Source organism: Canis lupus, chromosome 9 (genome assembly GCF_048164855.1).
Source record: "Canis lupus baileyi chromosome 9, mCanLup2.hap1, whole genome shotgun sequence".
Lineage (NCBI taxonomy): Eukaryota > Metazoa > Chordata > Mammalia > Carnivora > Canidae > Canis > Canis lupus.
This window is the reverse complement of record NC_132846.1, coordinates 2,047,158-2,074,783: the sequence shown is the minus strand read 5'-3', so window position 1 is coordinate 2,074,783 and position 27,626 is coordinate 2,047,158. Positions and strand designations below refer to the sequence as shown.

Here is a 27,626-nt window from a genome sequence, read left to right as displayed (position 1 = left end):
TTCCCATGGATGTTCATAAAGTGTTTCTCAAAATAAACCATACACAATAGTTTAATTTTGTTTTTTTTCTCTTTACCAAATAAGACATGTCTAACTTTTTTTCTATAGCTGATATCAAAGAAATTACTGCCTATGTTTTCTTGTAAGAATTTTATGGTTTCAGGTCTCACGTTAGCTCTTTAATTCATTTTGAGCTATGTGTATGTGTTGTAAAAAAGTGATCCAATTTCATTATATTGCATGTTGCTGTTCAGTTTTTCAGACACCATTTCACCATTTGTTGAAGAGACTATCTTTTTCCAATTATATATTCTTGCCTCCTTTATTAGTTTAGTTAGTTGTTAGTTAGTAGTTTAGATTAGTTGACCATAGAAATGTGGTTGTATTTCCAAAGTCTCTATTCTGTTCCATTGATCTATGTGTCTATTTTTTGTGCCTGTGCCATACTGTTTGGATAATGATAGCTTTGTAGTACATCTTGGAATCTGATATTGTGATATTTCCAGTTGTTCTTTTTCAAAACTACTTTGGCTCTTCAGGGTCTTTTGTGGTTCCATACAAATTTTAGGATTACTTGTTCTAGTTCTGTGAAAACTGTTGACACATTGATAGGGATTGATTTGAATCCATAGATTGCTTTGGGTAGTGTGTATGTTTTAACAAATTGGTTCTTTCAATCCATAAACATGGAATATCTTTCCATTTATTTGTGTTGTCTTCAATTTAGTTTATCAATGTTTTATAGTTTTCAGGGTACAGGTCTTTCACCTCCTTGGTTCAGTTTATTCTAAGGTATTTTATTCTCTTTGGTGTAATTGTGAGACTTTTTTCGATTTATGCTTCCTCTACCTCATTATTAACGTATAAAAATGTTATAGATTTCCGGATATTTTTTTTTCTTTGCAATTTTGCTGAATTCATTTATCAGTTCTAGTAGTCTTTGATGGGGTCTTTAGGGTTTTCTATAGTATTGTGTCATCTACAAATGAAAGTTTTTCTTCTTCCTTACCAATATGGATGCCTTTCTTTTTTCTTGTTTGATTAGTATGCCTAGGAATTCCAGTATGATGTTAAATAAAAGTGGTAAGAATAAATATTGGGACTACTCCAAAATAAAAAGTTTTTGAAGAGTAAAGGTAACCATCAGCCAAACAAAAAGGAAACCTACCCAATGGGAGAAGATATTTTCAAATGATATATCTGATAAAGAGTTAATATCCAAAAATATGTTTAGAATTTGAACAACTCAACACCGAAAAAAAAACAATTACAAAAATGGACAGAGGATCTGAACAGATATTTTTGCAGAAAAGACATGAGGATGGCCAACAGACATGAAAAGATGCTCAACATCACTCATCATCAGGTATATACAAATAAAAACTACAATGAGATTATCTGTCACAATGGTTAAAATTAACACAGGAGACAACAAATGTTGGAGAGGATGTGAAGAAAGAGGAACCCTCTTGTACTGTTGGTGGGAATGCAAACTGGTGCAGCCACTCTGGAGAACAGTGTGGAGGTTCCTCAAAATTTAAAAATAGAACTATCCTAGAATCCAGCAATTGCACTACTGGGTATTTACCTTCCAAAATACAAAAACATTAACTCAAATAAATATATGCACCCTGATGTTTATAGTAGCTTTGTTTACAATAACCAAATTATGGAAGCAGCCTAAGGGTCTATCAACTGATGAATAGATAAAGATAATGTAGTATGTGACACACACACACAGTGAAATATTACTTAGCAATAAAAAAAGAATGAAATCTTGCCATCTGTTATGACATGAGTTGAATAGTATTATGCTAAGCAAAATAAGACAGAGAAAGACAAATACCATATGATTTCATTCATATGTAGAGTTTAAGAAAGAAACACACCAAACAAACCAACGGTTCCCAGAGAGGAGTTGGGCAGGGGATGAGTGAAATAAGTGATGACATTAAGGAGTGCCTTGCTGTGATGAGCACTGAGTAATGTTTTGAATTGTTGAATCACCATATTGTACACCTGAAGCTAATAAAAACTGTATGATAACTATACTAGAATTAAAATAAAAACTTAATAAATTCAAAATGTACAATTCACAAGGAAAAAGAAGAAATTCAGGATACCCAGGAAAGAATGGAGTATTTCTTATAGTACAAATAGCTAAGAATCTAGTTTTCCCCCCCTCTTTCTGTATTTTACATGTCATTTGATTAACACTCTCTTGAGTTATTAGATTTTTAGCAAGGTAAATAAATGATTACTACTAACAAAAATGAGTTTAAAACTTGAGAAAAAAATTAAAAATTTAAGGAAATCAAAAAATAATATACAGATACTACTGTCATACAAAAAGTAATGAGTAATGAGTTTTGTTAGACAAAAAGGAAAGAAAGAAAGAAAGAAAGAAAGAAAGAAAGAAAGAAAGAAAGAAAGAAAGAAAGAAAAAAAGAAGGGCTAAGACATCCCTAGAAGGACCCCAAGCTGTGTTTCCTGTCTAGCACAGTATCAGAACTAATTTAGATGTTTAAATTTACAACTTCCCTTGTCTTAAAAATGTTATGAAGCAATGACTTACTTTTCTTATCTTGAATTTGATTTTGTCTCTCAAATGTAGTCATTTCCTGCCTATAAAGGAAAGATATAATAACATGAGACAGCCCAGTCATCTGAAGCTGAAAACATACTTGAAAGAAAGGTTTCATTATTCTTAACCTAATGTCATTGGTAGATTTACAATTCAAATATTAATTAAAATTAAAAGTCTGCTTACTCCAGCTATGTCTGAAAAACCAGGAAACATAACCATAACTGATTACACTGTTGAAGGATATGTTAATTAACCTAATAAGGGGAATTCTTTTCACAAAGTATACGTATATCACATCACCACATACACTTTAAAAATTTTTAAATTTTGCTTGTCAATTATAACTCAATAAAGCTGGGGGGGGAAAAACAAAAATCTAGGAAAAGTGTGGTGCCTGGGCGGCTTAGTTGGTTAAGTATCCAACTCTTGACACCAATTCAGGTTGTGATCTCAGGGTCATGAGATTGAGTGCTGAAGTGGACCCCATCCTGGATATGCGGCCAACTTATGATTCTCTCTCTCCCTCTCCCTTTGACCCTCCCCCTGTACATTCACTCTCTCTACAAAAAAAATCTAGGAAAAGAATAAGAAGTAGAAAATAAAATTCCATATTTTATGAAACTTAAGGAATTGCTAAATTATCATACTATGTGTAATGTACCATATGTATGAAAAAAAAGTTGTGAAATATAGTAATATTTGGAACATTTTATTTATTTTTAAATAATAAATCAGAAGATCACTGTAAAACCATACTTGAATATGATAGGGTGCAAAGTCATGTTACAAAGAAGTTGGTGAATGATGAATCTGACTTGCTCAGCCAGTTCTGTGGTTGAGGATCTGACCATAAAACCCAAATCTGTCTAAATTCACGTTGTGGATTATCACCATCAACTACTGACTGCCTATTTTAAATAGTGAGACTGTGGCTAGCTTTTGCTTCCAGACTGGAAATCTCCCTGGATTTTCTTACCTTCCTTTATTATTATTATTTTTTTATTGACCTGTGCTAAAGTTTAAACTGTGTCCACCCCCAAATAAACTCCCAGTATATTGCAATGTGACTTTATTTGGAGACCGAGCCTTTCCAGAGAAAACTGATTTAGAATGAGATTGGTGAGGTGAGCTTTCATCTAATTTGAGTGTTGTCCTTATAAGAAGAGGAAATTTGGACACAGACAGGCATACGGTGAGGAAGATATGAAGACAGTCACATAAGCCAAGGTGAGAGGCCTCAGAAGAGACCCACTCTGCTAATACTTTGATCTTGTACTTAGGGCTTCCAAGATTATGAGCAAATAAATTTCTGTTATACCTCTTGGTCTGTGGTACTTCGTTATGGCAATTAAAGCAAATCAATGCAGCCTTATATAGAAATTAGTTCAGAAAATATTAAGGGTTAATACTATACTCACCCTTATCATCTTTGTTTTCTAAAGAGGATTGCCTGTAATCCCCACACCTATTTTGACTCTTCCACCACATAAGTCTTCACACATGTTAGAAGATAAAGATTAACAAATTGCCCTCCTCTCATTTCAGAACAAAGATGGACAGGAGATGACATGATAAAGACGAAACCACAAACACCTGCAACTCTCATGCAATGTTTGTTACCAAAAATACTTAGAATCAATATGAAGCAAAGAAAAAAATAAGCATTAACTCAAATAAAATAGTAGTAGATTAATTTCTCTCAGACAGTAAGAAAAATAAGGACATAGAATATCTGAAATACATAATTAATCAAGTTTCCTTAATAGATAAATTTCAACTTATGATCCTTTAAAAAAAGTCATTGGAATATTCAAAGCCTATAGGGCATAATAGACATAATACTAGTTAGCTTATACTTAGTACATACTGGTAGCACCCAAGCATGTGCTAATGAATGAATGTTAATTTTTTAAATGTTACCTTAACAACCACTATCTAAAGTTGTACTATTGGGCAGCCCCAGTGGCCCAGTGGTTTAGCGCTGCCTTCAGCCCAGGCATGATCTTGGAAACCCGGGATCAAGTCCCACCTCGGGCTCCCTGCATGGAGCCTGATTCTCCCTCTGCCTGTGTCTCTGCTTCTCTCTCTCTCTCTCTGTGCCTCTCATGAATAAATAAAATAAAATCTTTAAAAAAATAAAGTCGTACTATTTTTAATTGTAAGACTATTTTTCATAAGAAGAAATCACATTGAAAGAATATAAGTCAATTGGAGAAGGACAAACATTATATGGTCTCATTCAATAGGGGAATATAAAAAATAGTGAAAGGGAATGAAGGGGAAAGGAGAAAAAATGAGTGGGAAATAACAGAAAGGGAGACAGAACATGAGAGACTCCTAACTGTGGGAAAAGAACTAGGGGTGAGGGAAGGGGAGGTGGGAGAGGGGTGGGGGTGACTATGTGACTGGCACTGAGGGGGGCACTAGATGGGATGAGCCCTGGGTGTTATTCAATATGTTGGCAAATTGAATATCAATAAAAAATAAATTTATAAAATAAATAAATTGTATTAAATCTAAAATATATAAATAAATAAGGAATATAAGTAACTTGTTTAAAGTTGATGAACAATATATGACAAAGAACTTTGATAAAATCTGCAAGCAGAAATAACAGACACTGATAATAATGCAATAAAACCAGAATTTATTATTAAAAATATACAACACGCAGGAGGGGCTGCGCGCCCTGGGAGCAGCTCTGAGGTGGCTCCGGCCTAGGAAGAGGCTCTGCGCGGAGGGGGCTGCGTGGCCCCAGGAGCAGCTGGAAGGGGCTGGGGCGGTGGCTCCGTGGGGAGGGGGCTGCACCACGGGGAGCGCAAATTCAACAGTGCAGGTCCGGAGCACAGGGCGCGGGACACAGCCCAGGACCCAGCCTCCCCCCGGGACAAGCAGAAGCCGGGAGGGCCCAGGACAGCAAGGACGCTCCTGCCCGGAGCTGAGCAGATCAGCGGCCCCGCCCCGGAGCCTCCAGGCCCTGCAGACAGAGAGCTCTAAGTTACTGCAGGAGCTGACTCCAGGGCTCCAGAGCTGGCCCCGCCACTGCAGTTGTTCCTTCTGAATCCTCACGGGGTAAACAACTCCCAATGAGCCTCACACTGGCCTCACCAGATAAGCCGCTTAAACAACACTCACTGAGCCCTGCACCAGGCAGGGGCTGAGCAGCTCCCCCAAGTGCTAACACCTGAAAATCAACACAAAGGGCCCCTCCCCCAGAAGACCACCTAGATGGACAGGGAATAAACAAATTATTGACCAAACAGCACTGGAAAGTTCCAGGAGAAGTCAAGTGACTTACAGTATACAGAATCAAGGATATCCCCCTTGTTTTTTTTTTTGTTTGTTTGCTTTGTTTTGTCTTTTTCTTTTTCTTTTCTTCTTTCTCTTCTCTCTTTTCCCCCTTTTCCCAATACAACCTGTTTTTGGCCACTCTGCATTGAGCAAAATGACTAGAAGGAAAACCTCACCTCAAAAGTTAAGCTTGCAAATACCAAAGATAAAGAGAATATCCTTAAAGCAGCAAGAGACAAGAAATCCCTGACTTTTATGGGGAGGAGTGTTAGGGTAACAGCAGACCTCTCCAAAGAGACCTGGCAGGCCAGAAAGGGCTGGCAGGATATATCAGGATCCAAAATGAGAAGAACATGCAACCAAGAATACTTGATCCAGCAAGACTCTCATTCAGAATAGAAGGAGAGATAAAGAGCTTCCAAGTAAGGCAGGAACTGAAAGAATATGTGACCTCCAAACCAGCTCTGCAAGAAATTTTAAGGGGGACTCTTAAAATTCCCCTTTAAGAAGTTCAGTGGAACAATCCACAAAAACAAGGACTGAATGGATATCATGATGACACTAAACTCATATCTTTCAATAGTAACTCTGAACGTGAATGGGCTTAATGACCCCATCAAAAGGTGCAGGGTGTCAGACTGGATAAAAAAGCAGGACCCATCTATTTGCTGTCTACAGGAGACTCATTTTAGACAGAAGGACACCTACAGCCTGAAAAGTAAAGGTTGGAGAACCATTTGCCATTCAAATGGTCCTCAAAAGAAAGCAGGGGCAGCCATCCTCATATCAAATAAACTAAAATTTACCCCAAAGACTGTAGTGAGAGATGAAGAGGGACACTATATCATACTTAAAGGATCTATCCAACAAGAGGACTTACCAATCCTCAATATATATGCCCCGAATGTGGGAGCTGCCAAATATATCAATTAATAACCAAAGTTAAGAATACTTAGATAACAATACACTTATAATTGGTGACTTCAATCTAGCGCTTTCTACACTCGATAGGTCTTCTAAACACAATATCTCCAAAGAAACGAGAGCTTTAAATGATACACTGGACCAGATGGATTTCACAGATATCTACAGAACTTTACATCCAAACTCAACTGAATACACATTCTTCTCAAGTGCACATGGAACTTTCTCCAGAATAGACCACATACTGGGTCACAAATCGGGTCTGAACCGATACCAAAAGATTGAGATCGTCCCATGCATATTCTCAGACCATAATGCCTTGAAACTAGAACTCAATCACACAAGAAGTTTGGTAGGATTTTGATGGAATCTTGTCTCACATTTAGATCTTTCATCCATTCTGAATTTATCTTTGTGTATGGTGCAAGAGACTGGTCTAGTTTCATTCTTCTGCATGTGGATGTCCAATTTTCCCAGCACCATTTATTGAAGAGACTGTCTTTCTGCCAGTGGATAGTCTTTCCTCCTTTATCGAATATTAGTTGACTAAAAAGTTTAGGGTCCACTTCTGGATTCTCTATTCTGTTCCATTGATCTGTGTCTGTTTTTGTGCCAGTGCCACACTGTCTTGATGACCACAGCTTTGTAGTACAACCTGAAATCTGGCATTGTGATGCCCCCAGATATGGTTTTCTTTTTTTAAAATTCCCCTGGCTATTCGGGGTCTTTTCTGATTCCACACAAATCTGAAAATAATCTGTTCTAACTATCTGAAGAAAGTCCGTAGTACTTTCATAGGGATTGCATTAAACGTGTAAATTGCCCTGGGTAACATTGACATTTTCACAATATTAATTCTGCCAATCCATGAGCATGGAATATTTTTCCATCTCTTTGTGTTTTCCTGAATTTCTTTCAGAAGTGTTTTACAGTTTTTAGGGTATAGATCCTTTACGTCTTTGGTTAGGTTTATTCCTAGGTATCTTATGTTTTTGGGGTGCAATTGTAAATGGGATTGACTCCTTAATTTCTCTTTCTTCAGTCTCATTGTTAGTGTATAGAAATGGCACGTACTTCTGGGCATTGATTTTGTATCCTGCCACACTGCCAAATAGCTCTATCAGTTCTAGCAATCTTGGGGTGGAGTCTTTTGGGTTTTCTAGGTACAGTATTGTGTCATCGGCGAAGAGGGAGAGTTTGACTTCTTCTTTGCCAATTTGAATGCCTTTTATTTCTTTTTGTTGTCTGATTGCTGAGGCTAGGACTTCTAGTACTACGTTGAATAGCAGTGGTGAGAGTGGATATCCCTGTCTTGATCCTGATCTTATGGGATTGGCTCCCAGTGTTTCCTATTTGAGAGTGATATTTGCTGTGGGATCTTTGTAGATGGCTTTTAAGATGTTGAAGAGTGTTCCCTCTGTCCTTACACTCTGAAGAGTTTTGATCAGGAATGGATGCTGTATTTTGTCAAATGCTTTCTCTGCATCTAATGAGAGGATCATATGGTTCTTGGTTTTTCTCTTGCTGATTTGATGAATCACATTGATTGTTTTATGAGTGTTGAACCACCCTTGTGTCTCAGGAATACATCCTACTTGGTCATGGTGAACAATTTTCATAATGTACTATTGTATCCTACTGGCTAGTATCTTGTTGAGAATTTCACAGAGGAAGACAGACATGGCCAACACGCACATGAGAAAATGCTCCACATCACTTGCCATCAGGGAAATACAAATCAAAACCACAATGAGATACCACCTCACACCAGTGAGAATGGGGAAAATTAACAAGGCAGGAAACCACAAATGTTGGAGAGAATACGGAGAAAAGGGAACCCTCCTGCACTGTTGGTGGGAATGTGAACTGGTGCAGCCACTCTGGAAAACTGTGTGGAGGTTCCTCAAACAGTTAAAAATATACCTGCCTTACAACACAGCAATTGTACTGCTGGGGATTTACCCCAAAGATACAGATGCAATGAAACGCCGGGACACCTTCACCCCGATGTTTCCAGCAGCAATGTCCACAATAGCCAAACTGTGGAAGGAGCCTCGGTGTCCATCAAAACATGAATGGATAAAGAAGATGTGGTTTATGTATACAATGGAATATTACTCAGCTATTAGAAAAGACAAATACCCACCATTTGCTTCCACATGGACGGAACTGGAGGGTATTATGCTGAGTGAAGGAAGTCAATCAGAGAAGGACAAACATTATATGTTCTCATTCATTTGGGGAATATGAATAATAGTGAAAGGGAATAGAAGGGAAGGGAGAAGAAATGGGTAGGAAATATCAGAAAGAGAGACAGAACATGAAGACTCCTAACTCTGGGAAATGAACTAGGGGTGGTGGAAGGTGAGGAGAGTGGGGTTGGGGGTAAATGGGTGATGGGCACTGAGGAGGGCACTTGACGGGATGAGCACTGGATGTTATTCTGTATGTTGGCAAATTGAACACCAAGAAAAAATAAATTTAGTATTAAAAAAATAAATATAATAAAATTTTAAGAAATTAAAAAAACTTTTAAATAATAAAATTGGTGACAAAACAAAAATAAATAAATAAATAAATAAATAAATAAACAAACAAATAAAAATATACAACAATGTTTGGCATTGAAAACAATTCAGGACCACAAAAACACAAAAAGTAAAGTAAAAAAATATTTGGCAATAATACAACAACATCTGGGATACAGACACCATGGAATACTAATCATTCATCAAAAGGAATGAAATTTTGCCATTTGCAACAACATGAATGGAACTGGAGCGTATTAAAAAAGATCAGTGGGAGAAAGACAAATACCATATGATTTCACTCATGCAGAATTTTGGAACAAAACAGATGTATATAGATAAGAAGGAAAAATAAAATAAGGCAAAAAAAAGAGAGAGGCAAACCATGAGACACTTAACTCTAGGGAACAAACTGAGGGTTGCTGGAGAAGAGTTAGGTGGGCACTGGGTAACTGGGTGATGGGCATTAAGGAAGGCATGTGATGTGATGAGCATTGGGTGTTATATGCAACTGATGAATCACTAAATTCTACCTCTGAAACTAGTAATATAGGATATGTTACTTTAACTGAATTTAATCAAAAAAGAAAAAATATTAGAGGAAAAGTTATATTTGTACATGCTCTCATTTTTTAAATTTTTTTTATTGGAGTTCAATTTGCCAAGATATAGCATAACACCCAGTGCTCATCCCACCTAGTGCCCCCCTCCATGCCCATCACCCAGTCACCCCAACCCCCCAACCACCTCCCCTTCCACCACCCCTTGTTCATTTCCCAGAGTTAGGTGTCTCTCATGGTTTGTCACCCTCACTGATATTTTCACTCATTTTCTCTCCTTTCCTTTTATTCCCTTTCACTAATTTTTAAATTCCCCAAATGAATGAGACCATAAAATGTCTGTCCTTTTCTGATTGACTTATTTCACTCAGCATAATACCCTCCAGGTGCATCCACGTTGAAGCAAATGGTGGTTATTTGTTGTTTCTCATGGCTGACTAATATTCAATTTATACATAGACCACATCTTCTTTATCCATTCATCTTTCGATGGACACCAAGTCTCCTTCCACAGTTTGGCTATTGTGGACATTGCTGCTAAGAACATTGGGAAGCAGGTGTCCCAGCATATCACTGCATCTGTATCATTGGGGTAAATCCCCAGCAGTGCAATTGCTGGGTCATACATGCCCTCATTTTTAAACGAGAAAAATTGAAAAAACAAAAATTAAGTTTTGAATTGAAAGCAATTAAAACAGAAAAATGGAAAAAATCAAGGACAGCAAAAATAAGAATCTAATAAAGATAAAAGCAATGACACTGTGACATCCTGGAAAAAACACAAAGTAGAAGTCAGATTGGGGTTTCCAGGGGTTTCGGTGAGAAGAAGGTTGATAAAAGTCTTCCATATCTTGATTGAGATGGTAGTCACATGACTACATGCTTTTCTAAATTTATCAACTTACCTAAAAAGGGTGAATTTTAGTGTGCTATACCTCTGTAAACATAAATTTTAAAAAGCTAAATGACTTAAAAGAGCTCACACCATACCTTTTGTAAATATGTTTAAAATCATGAGTTAAATGATAATATTCTAATGAAAATGAAATAACCAAAATTGACTCAGGATGATGTAGATAATGTAACTTTACTCAAAGAACATCATCCTGTCAAATTAGCCAAAATGAGATTGAATTTAGTTCTAGCTCATATGTCGTATATATTTGATTTCAATTGACTCAGGTAGCCGAAACAGTTGAGATCTTCCTCATCAAATTAGTTAAATTTCTGTGAGTCCCATTCATAAAATTTGCAGCTTCTATGGAAAACAGTATGGAGGTTCCTCAAAAAGTTAAAAATAGAGCTACCCTATGGTCCAGCAATTGCACTACTAGTTATTTGCCCAAAGGATACAAAAACACTAATTCAAATGGATGAATGCATCCTGGTTTATAGCAGCTTTATCAACAATAGCCAAATTATGAAAAGAACCCAAATGTCCATCTACTGATGAATGTATAAAGAAGTGATATATAATGGAATATTACTCAGCTATAAAATAGAATGAAATCTTGCCATTTTCAATTATGTGGATGGAACTAGAGGGCATTATGCTAAGTGAAATAAGTCAGTCAGAGAAAACCACCATGTGACTTCACTCATATATGGAATTTAGGAAAGAAAACAGCAGTGCCTGGGTGGTCCAGTCAGTTAAACATCCAACTCTTGATTTTAGCTAAGGTTATGATCTCAGGATCATGAGATTGAGCCCTGGATTGGGATCTGTTTTGGACACTGAGCCTGCTTCAGATTCTCTCTCTCCTTCCCCATCTGTCCCTCTCCCCTCTGCTCACTTTCTTTCTCAAAAAATAAATAAGTAAAATATTTTTTTTAAAAAAAGAAGCAAAACATGCAAATCGGGGGTGGGGAAGAGAGAGGCAAACCAATAAACATACTCTTATCTATAGAGAACAAACTGATGGTCACCAGGGAAAGTGTGTGGGGGAATGGGGGAAATAAGTGATGGGGATTAAGGAGGACACTTATCATGATGAGAAGCGGGCATTGTAAGTGTTGAATCACTAAGTTGTTTTCTGAAACTAATATAACACTGTATGTTAACTATACTGGAATTAAAACTTTTTAAAAAGTGGATGGGGACACTTTGGAGACATTTAATTTCTCATTTAATTACTGTCTATTTGTAATAAAAACTTGGATATATTTGACAACATCAACACTTAAGTTCCTTTAAAGGGGAAGAATTGGAGAACATCACCTAACACAGATATCATTTTATACACAATAAAGCAAAAGCCAAGTTTAAACAACTTTTTGTTGCACAGAACCAGTTTGTGGAAGCCTGAAAAAAGGACCTTGTTTCAATAACATCATTTCTTCGGCTACATAATGTAAAGGAGATTAGTTACAAGAATGGCATAGCCGCCCCACTGTGCAGAGAAAATTTAAGTGAAGTACTTAGGAAATGACTGATTCCTGCAAACTTCATTTCATATCAGCAATAAATATGGGCCTTCCCTTTCATCCCTCAACCTTTCACACTTAAAGAAGGGGGCATCTCAGATAAAAACCCAGATCTTGAGATGCAATGATTAGGAAAGAGGTTGAGTGCAAAGATATGGAAATCCCATGATCAGCAAACAAGGCAGGGTTTATCTAAGCTGGGGCAAGATATCAGTGTCCAGATAGCTGTTGTTTTTCCACTCTTTTTTTTTCTTTTTTTCCACTGAGTATCTTGCAAAATTTGGGCAACAGATAGGCAAGTCAAGCAGTGGTCAAAGCCTCAAAGACCACATGGTCTATAAAGGAAGATGGACTATAAAGAGCTAATTTTTTTCCATCTCATCAATAAATGTTAGTGATAAATTTTTTTTTAAAAGTTAAACTAATATAAAGTTACTAGGTGATAGAAAGGTATAGTGGATGGTGCAGGAAATCCACTGGGTGTGGAAGCAATGTGGAGGTTCCCACATTGTATACTCAGGGATGTTTTCTGGAAGAGAGTGTCAGAACTAGAATTTTCAGAAAAAGATGCTATCAAGCACAAGCACAGAAAATAAAAACCATGAGTGGTAAAAGATTAGTGTGCACTAGGGCTCTGGGTTCAGGCTGAGCTTCATGGCTTCAAGAACATGAAATGACAGGAAGATAATGGGTGAGGGAGGAGGGTGGGGAATTAAATCAGAGAGATATGCAGGAGTCAATCCTTATAGGATTTCAGTCTTCAGTGAAGAGTTTCGTTTTTATTCTGGATGTAATGGAGAGCAATTAAAGGATCTCATGGGAAAGGCATGATGAAACTTATATTTTCCAAAGATTATTCTAAGTATGAGGAATAAGTTGGTGGTGTTGCCGTTGTAAATAGCCAACCCAAAATAAACATATTTTATTTCAGCTATATGTTTGTACTTTGTGCTTTATATAGTCAGGAAGGAATGAAACATGTGCACTAATACTCCATTTCTTTTGTTTTGAGCCTCCAGATAACCCTTCTGCCAAGTCTTAGAGGCAATCACCAAAGAATTCTATGAGTTTAGCTCTATGAGGCCTAAAATAAGATGTTGGCTCTTATGAGACAGAGATTCTCAGTCCCTTGTGAGACAGAGGTGAATCTTAGAGAAAAATGATGCAATACACTAGGTGCTTACCATTTTCTTTCCACATCTTGGTTTACATTCTTGAGCTCCTTTTGATTGTTTCTCAGGCAACTAGATGGAAACACATAGAAAAGAGATTCTTATCTCCCTTCAAATGTTTTCACCCCTTTCTCTTACCATTAAGATAAAGCCTGCTTTTCCTTGTTTGCCAAACTACCCTGTCCTTTATAACTGGCAGGAATTCACAAATACAGAAGAATGTCTATGGTCTGACATCTCCAGAAGAGGTGGGAGAGGCCAAGAATAGAGAAAGACCCTAACAGGAAGGTGTGGCTCCTCCAGTGAGCCAAAGGGACACCAGAAGCTCTTGGTTTATTCATTCCCATGAAATACTTGCACCATTAATCCTGGCCCTCTAATCCAGAGCAAGATTCTCCAAACTCTGCTGTTTGGCCATCCATACACATATACAACACTCTAATCCACACTTACATTCAGAGAACTTTGTTGTGCATATTACTCCTGGTATTTTCCCAATAATTATCATCTTCCTTATAAGCAAGCACTGAGTGATGGAATTAAGGCTAGAGAAATCAATGGTTACACAATAGTAAGATACAGACAAAAGTGAATGATTAAGTTAATCAAATTTGTCACTACACTGGTCATCCAAACAGTATTTTTTTGGAATGGTCTTTATCTGTTACTATCACACCTCCAACACTTGTCTATTCTCCTGCTTCTATGTAGGACTGAAGACAAAGTATTCCAGACTATAAGCCTCACTCTTGCTTACTGTCATTCAGAGAAGACATTTCCTTACTGACAATGATTAAAAGTTCAAGAACATGGTAAGATATTGACATATTTGGCCAGTAGGCAAAAAATAGAATCTTTTAAATACAAAGTAAATCAGATTTGAGGAAGAAGAACCCTTTTTGGAGATGAGTTCTTATGTAGAGATTTCGGGATAATATGCACAAATGATTAAATTTAGATGTTATGGTTACTTCATAGCATTGATTATAAATCAGGCAAAAGTTAATCTCAATGTCCCATGTGTTCTCTTCTGTTTTCCTAAAGTCCAGTTTTCTCAAAGTTCCTATTTTCTAAACTGGTCAATGAAAAAAGAATATACTAAAATAATTCTCCTTGAGGTTATTAATGATTCACTGATTTACCCTTCTAAGAGAGATTTGTATTTTAAAGTTAAAAACAGGAATACAAAATCCTTCACATTAAAAGGAATGTAATTAGAATTCCATGTCATTATTACTTAACATAAATGTTCACTAAATCTTGCCGTAGATAAGTAATTTTTTACTCAAGCAGAATTCAGATAACGTCAGGCCATAGGTGACGTACAAAGATTTGTTAGCTGAATTAATGAATCATCTAACACTCTGTCATTAAAACAATAGATATTAAATGAATTTTTAAAATGTATCTTGGTCAAAGTGTTGAGATAATGTGTGATTTTTGCATACTTCCTGGAATTTCCAACTTTTTTTTAACTTTCCAAATATTTGGCATTAATTTATGACTTCAAAACTCCATAGATAGGGAGGCAGGGCAAGATGGCAGAAGAACAGCGTCCCCAAGTCACCTGTCCCCACCAAATTACCTAAATAACCTTCAAATCATCCGGAAAACCTACAAATTCGTCTTGAGATTTAAAGAGAGAACAGCTGGAACACTAGAGTGAGAAGAGTTTGCACTCTATCAAGGTAGGAGAGATGGGGGTGGGGAAAGAAATAAAGAAACAAAAGGCATCCAAGGGGGAGGGGCCCTGCGAGGAGCTGGGCTAAGGCAAAGCGAATGCCCCCAGGACAGGAAAGCACCGCCAGGAGAAGCAGGAGCTTCACCAATATTCCCGGATGGAAAGGCGCTCCCAGGGAGTTGGAGCAGGATCCCAGGAGGGGCGGGGATGCCCTCAGGCTCCCTGGGACACTAACAGAGCACCAGCGCCCCAGGGAGAGTGGGCCACACCCAGCGGCCAAGCTCCCTAAAGGGCTGCAGGGCAGACCGGCTGGACCTGGGAACAGCTCAGAGGTGGCTCAGGCAGCGGCTCTGCGTAGGACAGGCAGAAGCCAGGAGGGCACAGGACAGCAAGGACGCTCCAGCCTCCAGGTGGCCTCAAGCTGAGCAGATCAGCGGCACCGCCCCCAGAGCATCCAGGTCCTTGTGGACTGAGAGCTCGTAGTTACTGCAGGAGCTGACTCTAGGCCTGGAGAGCGGACCCAGCTACTGATGTTGTTCCGCCTGGGGCCTCACAGGATAAAAAGCCCCACTGAGCTTCACAGTGGCCTCACAGGTTAAACAGGTTAAACAACTTGTACTGAGCCCTGCACCAGGCAAGGGGCTTAAGCAGCTCCCCCAAGTGCTAACACCTGAAAATCAGCACAGGAGGCCCCTCCCCTAGAAGACCGCTAGACCGACAGGGGAAAAACAAAATATTGACCAAGCAGCACTGGAAAGTTCCAGGGGAAGTCGAGGGATTTAAGTATACAGAATCAGAGGATACTCAACTTTCTTTTTTGTTTTTGATTTCTCTTTGCTTCCCCCCCCCTTTTTTCTTTTCTTCTCTTCTCTCTCTTTTTTTTTTTCTTTTTCTTTTCTTCTTTCTCTTCTCTCTTTTTCTCCTTTTCCCAATACAACTTGTTTTTGGCCACTCTGCACTGAGCAAAATGACTAGAAGGAACACCTCACCTCAAAAGAAGGAATCAGAAACAGTCCTCTCTCCTACAGAGCTGCAAAATTTGGATTACAATTCAATGTCAGAAAGCCAATTCAGAAGCACTATTATAAAGCTACTGGTGGCTCTAGAAAAAAAACATAAAGGACTCAAGAGACTTCATGACTGCAGAATTTAGGTCTAATCAGGCAGAAATTAAAAATCAATTGAATGAGATGCAATCCAAACTAGAGGTCCTAACCATGAGGGTTACCCAGGTGGAAGAACAAATGAGTGACATAGAAGACAAGTTAATGGCAAAGAGGGAAACTGAGGAAAAAAGAGACAAACAATTAAAAGACCATGAGGACAGATTGAGGGAAATAAGTGACAGCCTGAGGGAAACAAATCTACGTTTAATTGGGGTACCCGAGGGCGCTGAAAGGGACAGAGGCCCGGAATATGCATTTGAACAAATCATAGCTGAAAAATTTCCAAATCTGGGAAGGGAAACAGGCATTCAGATCCAGGAAATAGAGAGATCCCCCCTAAAAAAATAAAAACCGTTCAACACCTCGAAATTTAATAGTGAAGCTTGCAAATTCCAAAGATAAAGAGAAGATCCTTAAAGCAGCAAGAGACAAGAAATCCCTAACTTATATGGGGAGAAGTATTAGGTTAACAGCAGACCTCTCCACAGAGACCTGGAAGGCCAGAAAGGGCTGGAAGGGTATATTCAGGGTCCTAAATGAGGAAAACATGCAGCCAAGAATACTTTATCCAGCAAGGCTCTCATTCAGAATAGAAGAGGAGATAAAGAGATTCCAAGACAGGCAGGAACTGAAGAATATGTGACCTCCAAACCAGCTCTGCAAGAAATTTTAAGGGGGACTCTTCAAATTCCCCTTTAAGATGAAGTCCAGTGGAACAATCCACAAAAACAAGGACTGAAGAGATATCATGATGACACTAAACTCATATCTTTCAATAGTAACTCTGAACAGGAATGGGCTAAATGACCCCATCAAAGGCGCAGGGTGTCAGACTGGATAAAAAAGCAGGACCCATCTATTTGATGTCTACAAGACACTCATTTTAGACAGAAGGACAACTACAGCCTGAAAACAAAAGGTTGGAGAACCATTTACCATTCAAATGGTCCTCAAAAGAAAGCAGGGGTAGCCATCCTTATATCAGATAAACTAAATTTTACCCCGAAGACTGTAGTGAGAGATGAAGAGGGACACTATCTCATACTTAAAGGATCCATCCAAGAAGAGGACTTAAAAATCAATATATATGCCCCAATGTGGGAGTTGCCAAATATATCAATCAATTTATAACCAAAGTTAAGACATACTTAGATAATAATACACTTATACTTGGTGACTTCAATCTAGCACTTTCTACACTCGATAGGTCTTCTAAGCACAACATCTCCAAAGAAACGAGAGCTTTAAATGATACACTGGACCAGATGGATTTCACAGATATCTACAGAACTTTACATCCAAACTCAACTGAATACACATTCTTCTCAAGTGCACAGGGAACTTTCTTCAGAATATACCATATTCTCAAGTGCACATGGAACTTTCTCCAGAATATACCATATACTGGGTCACAAATTGGGTCTGAACTGATACCAAAAGATTGGGATCGTCCCCTGCATATTCTCAGACTATAATGCCTTGAAATTAGAACTAAATCACAACAAGACATTTGGAAAGATTTCAAACACTTGGAGGTTAAGGACCGTCCTGCTAAAAGATGAAAGGGTTGACCAAGAAATTAAGGAAGAATTAAAAAGATTTTGGAAATATTTCATACACGTGGAGGTTAAGGACCATCCTGCTAAAAGATGAAAGGGTCAACCAGGAAATTAAGGAAGTATTAAAAAGATTCGTGGAAACTAATAAAAATGAAGATACAACCGTTCAAAATCTTTGGGATACAGCAAAAGCAGTCCTGAGAGGGATATACATCACAATACAAGCATCCATCCAAAAACTGGAAAGAACACAGATACAAAAGCTAACCTTACACCTAAAGGATCTAGAGGAAAAACAGCAAATAGATCCTACACCCAGCAGAAGAGAGTTAATAAAGATTTGAGCAGAACTCAACAAAATCGACACCAGAAGTTAGGCCCAGAAGTTAGGCCCAGGACCCTAAGCAGAGAGCAGTGCCTGAAGAGTAGAATGAAAAGTGGTCTCTGCAACTGCAAATATGGAAAACCAAAACATTTCCATCTGTCTGAGTCTAAATGGCTTCATTACAACATGATTGAATTGAAACAACACCCTCTCACTGCTTTAATGGTAATAAATAAGAAAAGTCCATGGCTGTTTCCAAAGACCACCATCTCCATCAGAACATGGTAACAGATGTGTGTCAGAAAATTTATCAATTAAAAATGGTAAGTCTCAGTATTCTGAAGCAGAACATGTTGTCCTCTGCTTTCCTCAAATGAAAATTACAAATGCTTCTCCATAACAGCCAAAAATCATTTATAGAAAAACTTCTTTCCATAAAGCATAAGCACAAGTTTTAGGGTTAAAGTTTTAAGGGTACTGTCATTGTAATCAAATGATCCATAATCTAAAAGACTTGTACATGTAATCACGAAAGTAGGTAGAATGTGGTTAGTGCCATAAATGCATATAAACCATTTAGAAATCATAAAAATGTGAAAGAATAGCTCCTGGCAAAGATCAGGAAGATATGGCATTTGGCCAGGGCATTGCAGAATGAATATTTTGATGAGTAAAGAGGGTTGAAAATGTACTTTGGAGTAAGAGTTTTGATAGCCAGTGCACACAGCTTGAAATCAAACGATTAACCAGTGGTCAGATTGATGATGGTATAAGGTCCATGTGATATATTTAGGGTAGAAAGGGCAGCAAAGCATATTAATTTATGCTGCCTTTAAATCCAAATTAATTTTACTGCCTTTAAATCCCTACTTTGCACTAAGTTCTAGGGAGACCTACAGACTGCAAAGATATATTCATGGCAACAATTACCCTTGAAGGATTCTCTACTAAACAGAAAACAGTTGATTAGAGGCTCATTGCTAAGCCTGGCAGTGAAGGCAATGCCCAAATTGAGAAGAGAACAAGAAGGATGGAGTTATTAAAACAGAATATCTAAGATATTAAATTCCAAAATAAGTGGTCTACACTTCACATGTTAAGTAGTGGGAAATGAATGTACTGCTGAAACACAGGAGAATGTGATTAGACTTTTGCCATGGGTAAACCTAGTTCTGTTACACAATCAAGTGGCCAAAAGTTACATTAAGAGGTGCTCACCATCACTCATCATAGGGAAACACACATCAAAACCACCATGAGATATCATCTCATGTGTAACGGAATGGAAAGAAGAGGTATCATGTTGGCAAGGATATAAAGAAAAGGGAACCTTTTTATACTGTTGGTAGAAATGTAAATTGATCTAGCCACTAATTCTTTAATAAAAAATGGAACTACCATACAATCCAGCAATCCCACTTCTGGATACACAGTCAAAGGTAATGAAAACAGGGTATCAAAGAGATATCTGCACTACCATGTTTATTGCAAAATTGATCACAATAGCCAAGATATGGAAACAGTCTAAATGTCAGTCAAGGGATGGATGGATAAAGAAAATGTGGCAGATGATAGATAGATTATGGATGGTGATGATGATAGATAAATAGATAATAGAATATATACATATTATACTACTCAGCCATGGGAAAAAAGAAACCCTGACATTTGTGACAAAATTGTATGGCATCAATTTGAGGGCATGATGCTAAGTGAAATAAGTCAGAGAAAGACAAATATCACTTCTATGCGGAATTTCAAAAGGCTGAACTCTTAAGAACAGAGAGTAGAATGGTGGGTGTCAGGGATGGAGGTGAAAGAATTAGGGTGATGCTGTTTGAGAGCACAAACTTGCAACTAGTAGGCAGATATGCCCTGGAGATCTAACTCAAAAAACAGTGATTATTATCAACAATATTATACTGTAAATTTCAAACTTGCTAAGGGACTAAATCTGAACTGTTCCAATCACAAAAAAGAAATGATAATTTATGTGATGTGACAGAGGTGTTAGCTAACACTACCATAATAATCATATTGCAATATATAAATGTATCAAATCAACGCATTGTGCACTTTAAACTTACAAAATTTATATATCAATTATATCTTAATTTTAAAAATATAGTCTTGTTATATAACATATAAGACTGGAAGGGGTTCAGGTATGTGGATTGGAAAGTGGGGTGCTATAAAGACAATCCTTTAAGATTAAGCAAACTATAAAAAGAATAATGTCTGTTGGGGATCCCTAGGTGGCTTAGCAGTATAGTGCCTACCTTTGGCCCAGGGCATGATCCTGGAGTCCCAGGATCGGGTCCTGCATCAGGCTCCCTGTATGGAGCCTGCTTCTCCCTCTGCCTGTGTTTCTGCTTCTCTCTCTCTCTCTCTCTCTCTCTCTGCGTATATGTCTCTCATGAATAAATAAATAAAATATTTAAAAACAAAGAATAATTCTGTTAACCACATCTATTCTACAACTTCAAAAGCATTTGAATAAGATGAGGAAGGCTAAATATCATAGTGAAAGAGATTATAGGGGAAAGGAGAAAAAATAAGTGGGAAAAATTAAAGAGGGTGACAAAACATGAGAGACTGCTAACTCTGGGAAATGAACTAGGGGGGGTGAAAGGGGAGGTGGTTGGGGGGTGGGGGTTACTGGGTGACAGGCACTGAGGGGGGCACTTGATGGGATGAGCACTGGGTATTATACTATATGTTGGCGAATCGAACTCTAATAAATAAATAAATTAATAAATAAATAAAATCACCAAAGGAAGGTCCTACCTAAAAGCATTTGAGTACATTATTTTGCATACATAATTTTCAAGGACGTGTTCATTCACATGCAGACCCCATGAAGCTAATAAATGGGAAGATAAACCATATACCCAGATGAGGATAGAAAGTTATAGATTCAGGTGACTACAGACTAGGGTTCCTGGATAAAATGCAGAATGTCAAGATTTGAATTTCAGATAAACAACAAATAATTTGTTTAGTGTAGGTATGAGGCATACAATAATGCTCCAAATATTGTGTAATATTTGTGTCATATTTGTGTCATATTTATGCTTCAAAAGAAAGGTTTATCTCAAATTCAAATCTGACTTGACATCCTGTATTTTTATTTTCTAAATCTGGCAACCTACCATGGTTCCAAATTATGGCCAAAGAAGGAGTAAACTGAGGTGGTGAGGGGTGACTGTGAGTTATTAAAGAACTTAAAGAACACAGTCTTCAGGTTCAAACCTCTGAAAACATCACAGTGTAAGTGTTCCAAATGCATATACCCAGTCTCCCCCTCCCTGCTCTTCCAACAAAGGGCCCTGCCCAGAGTCAGACTCACCTGAGTTCTCTCAGGAGATAATTCCCCATTTTCTCACTGTGACTCTGTTTTTCAGCTCCTGAGTTTCACTCCACTTTCAGCAATGATGAGCACAATATGAGGCAGGACGTTTCATCTAACCACTGGCTTGTGCTCCTACCAACAGAGAGCTGCCAAGAGATGGGCATCGTAGAGAAGGCAGGAACCATTCTGAAGGGGAGGGGGGAGGAAGGCATGTGGGTTAAAAAAATAAGGCTGAAATATAAGAGAATAAATCTAACACTGCTGGTTCACTTTGCTTTCAAGGAAATTCCAGGATTGGAGAATCAGAAGAGATAGGGGATTTCCTATTCTTCAGAAATCTTATATCTCCAGAATACCAATATTTTGTCCTCTTCCAAACAAGCAAAAAGAAATCCTCTTGTAGGGAAGGCTAAAAATGAAAGAAAGAAAAGAAAACATAGAAATAAAATGTGTTTGTTCTTCAGGTTATAAAAATTAAATCAAATGTAAATGTCTCTCCTAAAAGGTCTGATACTTCAAAAAAATTGTAAGATGGGAAAAAATGGAAAAGGATATGAAAATAGAAGTGTATTGATATTATACAAGCTAGGTAAAGAAGTAACTGTTCTTCCTGCTGTTGTTCCAAGGCTAGCATTGCAAGGGGGAAGGAGACAGGGCCTGAGAGACCCATCACCACCATCTGGTGCTGTACTTCCTCCCTCACACCACCCACCAGAGCCACAGAGCACCAGCTGGCCTCCGTGATAATTTCAAGGCAGGTGATTAGCTGGCTGCTGACTCTCAGCTGTTGCTTTGGGGGGAATGAAATAGTTTATTCATATTGTCTTTCACCCAGAAGCATGCAGAACAGATGAAAACTTCTTCAGTTTCATCTAACATGAAATTGATTTGCTGAAGTCAGAAATTATATGCCATCTACCCCAATGTTTCATTTCATTTCATTTTGTTTTGTTTTGTTTGTTAACCAAATGAAGATCCCAAGCCTGAGGAAGTTTGTCAGTGCTACCCATCGCAAAGCTCTGGGTTCTCATTTCTTATTACTATTTTATATTTCAATCATAGCATGGGAAAATGTATTTGAAGCAGGAGTGACACACTCATGCTGGGTTTATGCTACTTAATTCATATTTGAGAACCTATGTATCAAACCCTGCTTCCCAAACTTTCACATTTTACCAATGTCAGAGGATTCTGTAAAGTGTTAATTCTGATTCTGTCAAGCTACGTTCAACATCCTTCCTTTCTAACAAGCTTCCAGGTGATACCACTCTTGCTATTCCTTTGAGTAACTATACAGGAGGCCAGTGGACCTCAAAGCATAGTCCCAAACCAGCAGCATCACCTTCACCTGAACTTATTAGAAATGCAAATTCTCAGGTCCTAACACACACACCTGCTTAATCAGAAACTCTGGGAGCAGAATCCTCCCATTGCCTGCTAACATTTGAGAAGGACTGCAAAGAAAAACAATCTTCCCCTTGTTCTGATTAATCATGCATAGTCATGAATCTACAAGTATTCAGTTAAGTAGGTCCTTGTTGGGTCTCAGACCCTAAATGGTAGAGATGTGGTTACTCAAAAATCTTCACTTTCTTCAGCCTCTTAAACTCTCCTTTCTGTTCACACTGGCATGAATCTATATAGAAAAAGACAAGCCTTTGATTCCACTACCAGTGTCTAACCAATGGACATCATGGAACTCATCTCCTTCTGTAGAATGAATAGGATACAAGGAAGTGAGTTTTAGCAAGCTGTACTCTGTAGGGATGGGGACAGTGATTCTTCTTTAACCACAATAAACATGCACATATACACTTTCCTTTGGACCATTAGTGCCATGTAGAAGAGACAGTAGCCCTTTTAATGCCTACCGGATGTAGGTCATTCATATCTCCCCAAGATTTCTGTCAATATTGTCTACTGGTTGCTGTTCTTTTTATCTTACTACTTAGTCTTCTGCTTATCAGCAGTTCAGGTTTTATACAAAATGTTATCCAGTAACCTTGATACTCAAAACTATCATTTCAGTTTGGGCTGTTAAAGTTAGGAATTTTGAATGGAAAAAAATCTGTAGCCAAGAATACTCTATCCAGCAAGGCTGTCACTCAGAATAGAGGAAAAATTGAGAGTTTCCCATGAAAACAAAAACTAAAGGAGTTTGTGACCACTAAACCAGCCCTCCAAGAAATACTAAGCAGACTCTTTGAATGGGAAGAAAAATAACAACAAAGACTACAAGGGAATAGAGAAAATCTGCTAAAACGATGACAAAACAAGTAATAAAATGGCACTAAATATGTATCTATCCATAATTACTCTGAATATAAATGGACTGAGGCGGGACAAGATGGTGGAAGAGTAGGGTCCCCAATCACTTGTCCCCACCAAATTACCTAGATAACCTTCAAATCATCCCAAAAATCTACGAATTCGGCCTGAGATTTAAAGAGAGAACAGCTGGAATGCTACAGTGAGAAGAGCTTACGCTTCTATCAAGGTAGGAAGACGGGGGGAAAAGATAAAGAAAGAAAAGGCCTCCAAGGGGGAGGGGCCCGCAAGGAGCCGGGCTGAGGCCGGGGCGAGTGTCCCCAGGACAGGAGAGCCCCGACCCGGAGGAGCAGGAGCTGCACCGACCTTCCCGGCGGAAAGGGGCTCGCGGGGAGGTGGAGCAGGACCCAGGAGGGCGGGGATGCCCTCGGGCTCCCGGGGACACTAACAGACACCTGCGCCCGGGAGAGGCGCCGAGCTCCCTAAGGGCTGCAGCGCGCACGGGGGACCCGGAGCAGCTCGGGGGGCTCGGGGGCGGCTCCGCGGAGGGGGCTGCGGGGCGGGGCGAATCCAACAGCGCAGGCCCCGGAGCACAGGGCGCCGGGACACAGCCCAGGATCCGGCCTCCCCTCGGGACAGGCAGAGGCCGGGAGGGCCCAGGACAGCGAGGACGCTCCTGCCCCGACCTGAGCAAATCAGCGGCCCCGCCCCGGAGCCTCCAGGCCCTGCAGACGGAGAGCTCCGGAGTTCCTGCCGGAGCTGAATCCGGAGCTCAAGAGCTGGCCCCCTTCACTGTGGTTGTTCCTCCTGGGGCCTCACACTGACCTCACCGGATAAGCAGCATAAACATCACTCACTAAGCCCTGCAGCAAGCAGGGGACTAAGCAGCTCCCCCAAGTGCTAACACCTGAAAATCAGCACAACAGGCCCCTCCCCCAGAAGACCAGCTAGACCAACAGGGGAAAAACAAGTTATTGACCAAGCAGCACTGGAAAGTTCCAAAGGAAGTCAAGTGACTTACAGTATACAGAATCAGAGGATACTCCCGCCCTGGTTAGTTAGTTAGTTAGTTAGTTAGTTAGTTATTTGGCTTTTGGATTTCAGTTTGCTTCCCTCCCCTTTTTTCTCTATTTCTTCTGTTTCTTTTTTTTTCTTTTTTCTTTTATTCTTTTTCTTTTCTTCTTTCTCTTCTCTCTTTTTCCCCTTTTCCCAATATAACTTGTTTTTGGACACTCTGCACTGAGAAAAATGACTAGAAGGAAAACCTCACCTCAAAAGAAAGAATCAGAAACAGTCCGCTCTCCGACAGTGTTACAAAACTTGGATTACAATTCAATGTCAGAAAGCCAATTCAGAAGCACTATTATACAGCTACTGGTGGCTCTAGAAAAAAGCATAAAGGACTCAAGAGACTTCATGACTGCAGAATTTAGATCTAATCAGGCATAAATTAAAAATCAATTGAATGAGATGCAATTCAAACCAGAAGTCCTAACGACAAGGGTTAACAGGGTGGAGAACGAGTGAGTGACAAAGAAGACAAGTTGATGGCAAAGAGAGAAAATGATGAAAAAAGAGACAAGCAATTAAAAGACCATGAGGACAGATTGAGGGAAATAAATGACAGCCTGAGTAAGAAAAGCCTACATTTAATTGGGGTACTTGAGGGCGCCGAAAGGGACAGAGGTGCAGAATATCTATTTGAACAAATCATAGGTGAAATTCCTAATCTGGGAAGGGAAACAGGCATTCAGATCCAGGAAATAGAGAGACCCCCCCCCACCTTAAAATCAATAAAAACCGTCAACACCTTAACATTTAATAGTGAAGCTTGCAAATTCCAAAGACAAAGAGAAGATCCTTAAAGCAGCAAGAAACAAGAAATCCTTAACCTATTTGCGGAGGAGTATTAGGTTGACAGCAGACCTCTCCACAGAGAACTGGCAGGCCAGAAAGGGCTGGAAGGATATATTCAGGGTCCTAAATGAGGAAAACATGCAACCAAGAATACTTATCCAGCAAGGCTCTCATTCAGAAGGAAGGAGAGATAAAGAGCTTCCAAGACAGGCAGGAACTGAAAGAATATGTGACCTCCAAACCAGCTCTGCAAGAAATTTTAAGGGGGACTCTTCAAATTCCTCTTTAAGAGGAAATCCAATGGAACAATCCACAAAAACAAGGACTGAGCAGGCATCATGATGACACTAAACTCATATCTTTCAATAGTAACTCTGAACAGGAATGGGCTAAATGACCCCATCAAAGGCGCAGGGTGTCAGACTGGATAAAAAAGCAGGACCCATCTATTTGATGTCTACAAGACACTCATTTTAGACAGAAGGACAACTACAGCCTGAAAACAAAAGGTTGGAGAACCATTTACCATTCAAATGGTCCTCAAAAGAAAGCAGGGGTAGCCATCCTTATATCAGATAAACTAAATTTTACCCCGAAGACTGTAGTGAGAGATGAAGAGGGACACTATCTCATACTTAAAGGATCCATCCAAGAAGAGGACTTAAAAATCATCAATATATATGCCCCAATGTGGGAGTTGCCAAATATATCAATCAATTTATAACCAAAGTTAAGACATACTTAGATAATAATACACTTATACTTGGTGACTTCAATCTAGCACTTTCTACACTCGATAGGTCTTCTAAGCACAACATCTCCAAAGAAACGAGAGCTTTATTTTTTTTTTATTTTTTTATTTTTTTGAAACGAGAGCTTTAAATGATACACTGGACCAGATGGATTTCACAGATATCTACAGAACTTTACATCCAAACTCAACTGAATACACATTCTTCTCAAGTGCACATAGAACTTTCTCCAGATTAGTCCACATACTGGGTCACAAATTGGGTCTGAACCGATACCAAAAGATTGGGATCGTCCCCTGCATATTCTCAGACCATAATGCCTTGAAATTAGAACTAAATCCCAACAAGAAGTTTGGAAGGACTTCAAACACGTGGAGGTTAAGGACCATCCTGCTAAAAGATGAAAGGGTCAACCAGGAAATTAAGGAAGAATTAAAAAGATTCATGGAAACTAATGATAATGAAGATACAACCATTCATAATCTTTGGGATACAGCAAAAGCAGTCCTGAGGGGGGAATACATCGCAATATAAGCATCCATTCAAAAACTGGAAAGAAGTCAAATACAAAAGCTAACCTTACACCTAAAGGAGCTAGAGAAAAAATAGCAAATAGATCTTACACCCAGCAGAAGAAGAGAGTTAATAAAGATTCGATCAGAACTCAACGAAATCGAGACCAGAATAACTGTGGAACAGATCGACAAAATCAGGAGTTGGTTCTTTGAAAGAATTAATCAGATAGATATACCATTAGCCAGCCTTATTAAAAAGCAGAGAGAGAAGACTCAAATTAATAAAATCATGAATGAGAAAGGGGGATCACTACCAACACCAAGGAAATTCAAACGATTTTAAAAGCATAGTGTGAACAGCTATACGCCAATAAATTAGGCAATCTAGAAGAAATGGATGAATTTCTGGAAAGCCACAAACTACCAAAACTGGAACAGGAAGAAATAGAAAACCTGAACAGGCCAATAACCAGGGAGGAAATTGAAGCAGTCATCAAAAACCTCCCAAGACACAAAAGTCCAGGGTCAGATGGCGTCCCAGGGGAATTCTATCAAACGTTTCAAGAAGAACCCATACCTATTCTCCTAAAGCTGTTTGGAAAGATAGAAAGAGATGGAGTACTTCCAAACTCGTTCTATGAGGCCAGCATCACCTTAATTCCAAA

The 27,626-nt window shown here is 38.8% G+C and overlaps 1 protein-coding gene across 2 annotated transcripts in view; it reads right to left on the bottom strand.

The window, feature by feature from the left end:
• Nucleotides 1-27,626, bottom strand: part of GCSAML (germinal center associated signaling and motility like) — a 120,316-nt gene that overhangs the window by 12,299 nt on the left and 80,391 nt on the right. For both annotated transcript variants that reach the window (XM_072837705.1, XM_072837706.1), the window contains 3 exons: nt 21,567-21,755; nt 13,499-13,558; nt 2,576-2,625 (listed from right to left, as the gene is read on the bottom strand). In XM_072837705.1, coding sequence (XP_072693806.1) covers nt 2,576-2,625; nt 13,499-13,558; nt 21,567-21,595 — 139 coding nt within the window. In that variant the 5' untranslated portion in view covers nt 21,596-21,755. The remainder of the gene's footprint in view (nt 1-2,575; nt 2,626-13,498; nt 13,559-21,566; nt 21,756-27,626) is intronic.